The sequence below is a fragment of the Polyodon spathula genome, chromosome 11, assembly GCF_017654505.1.
Source record: "Polyodon spathula isolate WHYD16114869_AA chromosome 11, ASM1765450v1, whole genome shotgun sequence".
Taxonomy (NCBI): domain Eukaryota; kingdom Metazoa; phylum Chordata; class Actinopteri; order Acipenseriformes; family Polyodontidae; genus Polyodon; species Polyodon spathula.
In genome coordinates, this window is record NC_054544.1 from 39065669 (window position 1) to 39074611 (window position 8943).

At 37.6% G+C, this 8943-nt stretch overlaps 1 protein-coding gene across 2 annotated transcripts in view; it reads right to left on the minus strand.

Annotated features, from left to right (window-relative positions):
• Positions 1–6210, minus strand: part of LOC121323120 (protein kinase C iota type) — a 29590-nt gene extending 23380 nt beyond the window's left edge. For both annotated transcript variants that reach the window (XM_041263919.1, XM_041263918.1), the window contains exon 1: positions 5940–6210. In XM_041263919.1, the coding sequence (XP_041119853.1) occupies positions 5940–6025 (86 nt within the window). In that variant the 5' untranslated portion in view covers positions 6026–6210. The remainder of the gene's footprint in view (positions 1–5939) is intronic.
• Between the last annotated feature and the right edge of the window lie 2733 nt (positions 6211–8943).

Genomic DNA, 8943 nt, shown 5'->3' on the forward strand with positions numbered 1-8943 from the left:
TTTGACGAGTCAGCCAGGAGGAATTTTCTGTACTTACAGTATGACTCCTTTCTATCCAACAACTGGAAGAATTCGGATACAGCTTATAAACTACATGTACAGTATACTGCAGAAAAGCACAATTTAACCTTTAGTTCCATTGAGGAGATAGTGTAATTGGGCTGTTCTCAGCAAATAAAATATAATGTACAACAATATAATACAGAGTTGCACTGGTTTATAATTTGCCACCTCTGAAGCACAGATTCAATATAAACTTTTAATTAAAGGAAACACACTACCACTGTACAATGTCAAGCCAATCTCCTTTGAATAACAAACTCCAGAAATGAATGCGTGTTCAGTGCCACGGTGAAACATACTGCAAGCCACTGCAGGGAAAAAAAAAATCCCAAGACAAAAACTTTAACAGCTACTGGAAAACCTTCTACAAAGATCATCTTTGGTACTTAAATAAATGTGTGTTGGATACAATACCTTTAATCTTGAGGTAGCCAGTTCAAATCTTAGATGTGTAGGCCGTGTTGGCACAGGTCACTGCCAAGCAAGGGCAGTGCTGACTCAAAGCCAGTTTGAAAATGCACACTGTACTGGTACTGTTACTGTTATATCTGACTACAGATGTAGTTTGTATGTATAGATGGACAGTTTGTATGTATAGTCGATAAAAAGATAATGTACACTCCGCAGTCTATAAAAGCTGATCAGAAGCTGTACTGATAACAAGGCAAGTTGGTTCAGATACTGACCAGATTTAATCCTCAAAAATATGTAATCTAACCTTCCAGTGAAATGTTAAACAGAGGTCTGGTGGCACTCTTTCCAGGACTGGTTAACCCCGGTGCCCAAGCTGATTTCAAACACAGGTTACAATTGCTTACACAACAAACACTTTATAAATGTCTTCAAATCATGTGCACGCGAGAGACAAAATAGTCTTATACTGTGTGCAGCACAGCTCACACATTAACTGCAGACAGCGACACCCATCAATGCTGTTCCCATCAGTTGCATGCCATTAAGATTGATTTTGATTAACTGTTTTTATACTGGGGTGGCAGCATCAAGGCTCCTGGTCCAATGCAACGCTGGATCGAGTCCAAGAGGGAGCTGAAAAGACGCCATTCAACTGAGCAGTTGTTGTGAAGAGTGGGCAAAAGACTTAAAAGCTTGTGCGAGCTGTGCCAAGTTGGCTAGAAGCTGGGGTGTCAGTCTTTATCATCAGGACAATTAATTTACTAAATATATTGCTGTTCATTTAATTTTTCACTGAAAGGTTGCACTATTACTGTAAAAGACTGGTTGAATATCTGAATCCACAGGGGCTTCAGTGAATGTGCAAGGTTATGAAACTGCCTGTAGGAGAGGAGCCATTCATTTAGGGATTGCCTGCAGCTGGCTTCAGACACTCTCTGGATATCTATTAATCACCAACTTGGCACACCTACTTTTAATAAACCAACTAGAATGGAAATGACCAGCACTTCAAAACATGCTGCCCCCAGGGGAGGCAGACTTCTTTAATTCCAGCTCATCATTTACGACTGACTTTGTTGTCTCCTTTAATATTCTCTTGTGAAGCGCTCTTGTTCTTAGATTCACTTTATGGTTTAATGCAATCTGAAGGGAAAGCTGATAAAGGCTTGCCATTTTAAAAGCTGCAGGGCAAAAACATCTAATTTACAGAATGTGTATGAAAGTGACAATTAAAAGAAAAGGACAAATAAGCTTGCAACATTTCTGAACATTTGTGCATTTTGAATTCAAATTGAACTTGGCTATATATTATGGAGAGAATGGAACATCGGTTTTGCATAAAGCAGATAAGAATGAAGCCCTTGTTTATCATGTTACTGCTACTGTAGAAGACAGAGTTTTAACCTTTTTGTGAACTCTGCTTTCCATTCTTCTGTGTTCAGATGACTTGCACTGCTGATGAATCTACACAGTTCTACACTATTTTACATTTTAAAGCTGAATTGTCACACACAATGATGGTCAATTCTACATTTCAATAATTTCTTGTCACTGACTCCATAGCCTTCGTGTGTATTAACCTTTCTATTTATTTATTTGGAACTGTAATCTTCCTCTCCAATGGACACTCACTACAATGTGAGTCTAACAGTTAGCTCTGATACATGCAGTGCTGGAAGAATAGTTTGAAAAGCATTAATATTTATTACACTTGACAGTGCTATAGCTCAGGAAGAAAAACAAAACCGTCATTACTTATTTATTACACTGATGAAATGGATTTACAGGAAACATATTCTGAAATAGGCTAGGTTTCATGAACCAAACAGTTTTATTTTTTAGAAAGTAACCCTCCGGGTTTATTATTTATTTTAATTTTGTTTTTTAAACCATCCACAAATACTCCAGGGCACTTTCTGTCTGAGTCAGCAGGTGTAATAGTTGACCAGTGCCGATGACTAGCCACATTAATATGGCCTTACTCAGATTCTGAAACAGCATGACTGTTCAACCGATTAATACTGTATAAGGTCAATATAATATAAAGAACCCACATATTTTACAATCTGACAAGTAATACAACATATTCTTGTCAACTCATTGACAATTCTAATATGCACTTATATTCAACAAACTACTGATTATTTTGGGAGTGACTGAGAGCATGTGACAGGCATGTCATAGTGTAAGAATAAGGCCCCCTTTGGAAAATAGTTCTCTACAGCAAGAATTGTTCCTTTGTGACAATATTGCATGTTACCACTGCAAAGTAATAAGCCAAAAGTCATCAGTGGAATTTCTAGATATGAAACACATCATTCTCCCTATTATACTTGTAGGCTATTGCTGAGACCAAGTACCAAACAGTGAAATTATTGTGCATCTGGTGCATATAGGGTCAAAAAGGACTAAAGGGCAGTTCACAAGGAACTTTTGTCTTATTACAAAATTAGTATTTTGTACAGTCTCATAACCAGACTGTTTTAAGTTATGAAATCAGCTTTTTTAGGAAATCTGCTCATCATTTTTTATTACAAATTTAAATTTGTAAACAAGACATGTACACAATACTGTACAAATAAAAGACTGTTGGGATAGAAAAGACAACTCCTTTAGGAGGAAAACCTCATCAACTTTTGTTTAATTAAACTATTACTCTATACATTTCTGAAAATAAAAGTTGAACCGAACACATACTGTAAATAGTATGTATACACATTATGGGTCAGCTTCAGTACACAGTGCAAAACATGAGTCCTGTAAATCACCATGCAGCCACCTCATAGCAACAAAGTCAAAGGACCACGGCCAGTCTACAGGGATCGCTGGTGCGTGGTAAGATGTGGACACCCTAGTCGACCTAAGCCCTCCCCACCTGGGCGGCGCTCAGCCAATTGTGCACCACCCCCTGGGAACTCCCGTCCACAGTCAGCAATGGAATAACATGGACCTGAACCGGCGATCTCCAGGCTATAGGACGCATCCTGCACTCCGCGCCTTTTCTGGATGCACCACTCTGGAACCCCACTGCAATAACATTTTTATGGGTAGTTTTCCCTTGTATATTTAATATGGAAGGCTATGTTTAGTAATATACGGGTGCCTCCACATGTTGCTTTATGTAGCTAGAAAAAAAATGGCAGATTAGCATGCCGCATAAGCATGAATAGTCATGTACTGCAAGTGGTAAATAATGCTTTATTTCTGGCAGACAACCAGTTTTACCAGTCTTTTGAAGAGCAAGCCTAACTTACCTGTATAGCATGCAGAAGTATAGACCTTTACAACAAACAGCATTAAAACTAATAATGACTCTTGGTTTAGAAATTCAACAAAAAAGGTTCGATTAAGATTATATATATATATATTTTTTATTTAGTCTTCTCCAATTTTTTTGGTAGTGTGACCAACTGTTATCTGTATCCTTGGCCCACCGCTCGCAACCCCCCCTTCCGACTCGGGGAATGAAGGCTGGAGCACGTGTCCTCCAAAACGTGCCAATCCATCATTTTTCGGACCGCGGATCCACAGCGAGGCCACCAGACCTATAGTGCTGGAGGACAACATAGATCTGGAGCCTCCACTGCAGAACCTCAGATGCCCTGCCGGTTGAAGCGCGGCAAGCTGTGGATTCCCCTGCCGACCTATGCCCTCCCTAGCTGGGCAGCGCTCGGCCAATTGTGCGCCAGCCCCTGGGAGCTCCCAGTAACAGTCGTCTATGATATAGCTTGGACTGGAACATGCAATCCCCAGGCTATGGCGCACATCCATGTGGAGCGCCTTTGCTGGATGCGCCACTCGGAAGCCCCCCCCCCCCCCAATTAAGATACCTTGAATATTTTTTTTCAAACCTCATACATGGTGTATTCTCTCAGTCATTCACAATAAGTCGAAGGACTGTGATTGTGATTTACTTTCTCAATATTTAGGGGTTTTTTGGTCCTTGAATTTACACTCACTTGAACCAGCATTTAACATTTCTATTTATTTATTGTAAGATGTATACTTTAATGTGCTTCATATTTTAGCCTCATAGTGTACATGCAGCTAGGAAACCCATTTGAGCATTATTGCTCAATGAAGTAATTGACATGCCCTGATAGTTTGGTCCTAGTTACCTTGGAAGCACGTGTCTGGAATTATCCTTTTTTAATGTCCTGGATTAAAATGTTTGAAGTCAGGTATGCACTGCTTCCTCTTGAGCTTGGCCTTAACAGGAACAGCCTTTGTGCTGACTGTTGATCAAAACTGTACCATGTCCTGTTATCGAAGGATTCGGAATCCTAAAGAAAGTAAATGCCACCACGTGATGTGGATGTTTAGCAGCCAAAGTTTTTTCTTTTTTTTTCAGAACTGTTCATCAGTTTAGGAGATGTTTCACAGAATCCAATGGAAGTTGTCACAAAAGGTCACACACTGCCAGCATTAAAATTGACAGGGTGCTGTTTCAGCTCTCTGAAGAGAAAGCCAGTAATGGTTTCAGAGTGTATGAAACACAGGTACCTATTCACAATATGGCAATCTGATAACCAAAACGTGACGTCCTTAATTAACCTTAACTTTTAACCAGGGTGGAAATAAGACTCCTATTGCATAACATGCTCACCAATTCCAGGTTTTAAAATTAGCCTGATTAACCCCAGTGTATAGGTAACAAGCACGGGTGTGTTATTACGTTCCTAGTAAAACCAGGAATGGATCAAACCGCTATGCAATGGCAGCCTTACTTCCATCACTGGTTTAACCCTATATTAGCTACAACTTTAGATATCTACACATAACCCATACATCCACATTCAACAGCTCCCTGCCACGTGTGTTCTGTTTTTAAATTGAAATGTGGAATTCTTCAGGAAATCTGGATTCATCAGACGCAGATCCTAATGCAGTTTTCACTTGTCATCATGCTGCGACGGCTTGGGTACTCTTCGCTAGAGTCAGGCACAGCAGAAGTACTAACTGTACACAACAGGAAGATGCCTTTTTTGACTGGCCCTGAAACAGTCACCACAGGGCGAGGAGTCTGTCCCGGCTGACTGAATATGGGCTAAAACTAGCAACTAAAAATGTCACTGTCAACGTGATGACAATTGTTAGCAAAGAATCTTACCAACCCCAAAACTTGAACCTTGAATTCGGTGTGGAAAGCAATTCCGATAACGTAAACACAGACGCTGAACACGTTTACTGGAAAGACTCACATCGGCGTCAAAATACTGCGTCAATGCATACCAAAATATGCAGTGTTTTATCATCACACGTCCTAGAGAGTAGGTTAACGTTATACTCGTTTTTTTTTTTTTTTAATGATGGGTAGCTACAGAATAGGGCGGAAAGCGTAAGGACTCACCTGAATAGTCCTCTGTAGTGCTGTGAATGACCATCACATTTGTTTTCAAAATATAGTTTTAAACTGACCTTACCCACACAAACCTTGCCGCCACTTAGGGATTTCCACTTACCCCTTGTAGTAAGCTTTTACCCGGATTTGATGTGCATTCTCTCCGGCGGGCTGGGACATGCAACTGTCCCGCTGTGTCGGCATCATAAGCCCTGGGAAATACGACTCCAAGATAATTTCTGAAATCTCTTTCTGGGACTTCCAATGTGTGATATACGGGATATCAATATATTAAAATATAACTCACAATGTTATCAAACGCCCAACTAAACTCCAACTACACTTACAGTATCACTCGAACAATCATCTACACAATCACTCCCGACTCAGAGGCCTCGCAACCGACTATTCCAATTGCGGTGTGTGAGCGGGGGTATACTACATGCATATGGCGTTATAACAAAAAATAGCTTGCATAAATAAACAAAAAAAAAATTAAACTACACCTAAAATATATGCTTTTTACAAAATTATATCCAATAAAACGTCATAACTGTTAAGATACATGAGTAGGATTATTACAGCTCCCTCCCTCCCTAAAAGTGGTTTAGCTTGATGGCATTCCGATCATACCACGTTCAATCTTGGGGAAGTTCTATTTGACCAACAAAACGAATACTTAAGTATCTAGACACATAGAATATTAAAATATGTATCTGAAGCATACTGGTATATGTTTATTCAAATTGCTAAACAACAGACGAAATATCGAAATATTCTCCTCCCCCGTATTTGAAAATAACCAGAACCAAAACATGGATAGTGTACGTAGTAAAGACCAACCAGTGCTGCTGGGATATGTAGTTTCAATTTTGACCGTTTTTATTTTGTACGGCGCATGTGAATGCATTATTCTAATACAACATTATAAATCGACTGATTCTTTCAATCACCTGTAAATGACATTTGGCAGAACACATGGTTAAATTGTGGGTTTGAAATAGTAATACCCATTACAAAACACGTGGAATGAAAACAATGATACTTAAAGATTCATTTATTTAGGTTTTCTGCACATTTTAAAAATAATTATCACTAGATATAAATGCTACAAATTTGCATTATACTGTAAAGGGGCGAGTGAAAATAACCCATATTACCAAAAACCGCCAGGATTAAGATTAGTAGTGCAAATATTACACATTTGTTTTGTGGAAAGAGGAGATGTAATGCAGTATTTAAGTTGCATTAAATTAGATTGCCAGCTGCATTTGCTAAATGAAGAAATATACTTTCATCTGTAAGTATAGACTGACAACTACATATCATGTACACCGAACAGTGGCTACAAACTCGTTAATCCAGGCAAAAAAAAAAAAAGTCAGGAAAATGAAATTAGCACGACAGAAAAAAAAAAAAATAAAATCCATAAAAATGTTTTGCACTAAGTAACAATTGTTGAAAAAATATTTATAAATGAACTTATTGGGTTTTTTACTTGTCATTTTGAATAATACACACTAATAATTACACAACGCCGGAAAATATCTAGTTTGACATGGATATAAATAAATATAGCTATGTGTTAACTGTTTTGTCCCCCCCTCACGTCACATAGTTGGCCGTTTCTCGTGTTACACCCCATCACCGTGACTCAGTCGTCACAAGTAGCCTGCCATTTAAAATCAGATCCTCTATTTTGTCTTGAGCAACATAATCCCTTAATTGTGAGTAAAGTGTGAATATGCCATCTCTACTGTGTTGAAACTTTCATTGCCAATTACAAGTGTGACAAACCAATTATTGTTATTATTATTATTATTATTATTATTATACTGCAAGTGGTCTCTGATAGCTATAGACAGTGTGACTGAGAGTTCTAAAGTTGTGTAGTGAATTTGAAGCCATTATCCCAAAAGGGGTTAGTCTTTACTATCTGGAAACCACAGCACTGAAAATGCGGCATTGGGTAACTTGTAGTGGATGTCCTGGTGGTTCAAAAGAAAATGGGGCAATAGAACATTTGAAGTACCTTTAGTGTTTTTTTTTTAACCTGTTCAGTTATTTCTTATGTAGCATATAGGCTATACCCCCTCTGCAAAGGATACACATAATAGATGACGAGTCACCATCACCGTTGATGAATTTATCGTCCATGTATAAATTCAGCTGAGCATTTCCACTTGTAGTGGCACAAGCTGGAGTTCAAGAATAAGGAGGTTCTGATAATCTTAATACACCTCTGCTAATGAAAATCTTTTGCATGTTTTATTGTATGACTGGTTCCATAGGAACATAAAATACACATTTCTCTATACTTCAGTCTTGGTGTAATAATGGCTTTTAAAGACACCAGAAATCTAAAGAAAATAAATGTCGAAGGGTCATTTAAATAGAAAGGAGCAAGATTTAGAAGAATAGATTTCTTACAAGGTCATATAAAGTTCTGACAGTTCTTGTTACTTTACTTTCCAACTAATGTAACTCAACCACAGACCCTTTACATCACACCTTCTAGAGTAGGGCACTCAATATGCTAAATCTATTTTAGGGTTTTTTGGGTTTAACATTTAGCACAATCAATTATTTATTAGCAAGAAAATGGATTTAACAAACAGACTATCATAAGTGACTATTTTAGGCAAAGGTCACCAACAATGGCAAAAAAAAAAAATACTGTTAATCTTTTACTGCATTCTTTTGAAGAAAATACCATACACCACAAGCATATTTGTACAAGAGTCCAATGTCAAAAGGTGGCAGAGGCATAAACCCATCAAACAAATGCAAGAACAGATTGATCAATTAAACGTTTTACAAAAAAAAACAAATACATCCAAATATGCACTGCATTTTACAGTTTTAAAATTATATGTTTTAAATATGTAACTACAAATTAATCCATGTCAGAAAATAATTGAATGTATTCTTAAAACAGCTACTTTAAGAAACATGAAAATCAGGAGCAAATGCAGTTTCATTAACTTGTATCACTTATCACTATTGCATTATTATTATTATTATTATTATTATTATTATTATTATTATTATTAATAATAATAATAATAATAATAATAATAATAATAATAATAATAATAATAAACTTGTACATTCAATAGGTCCCA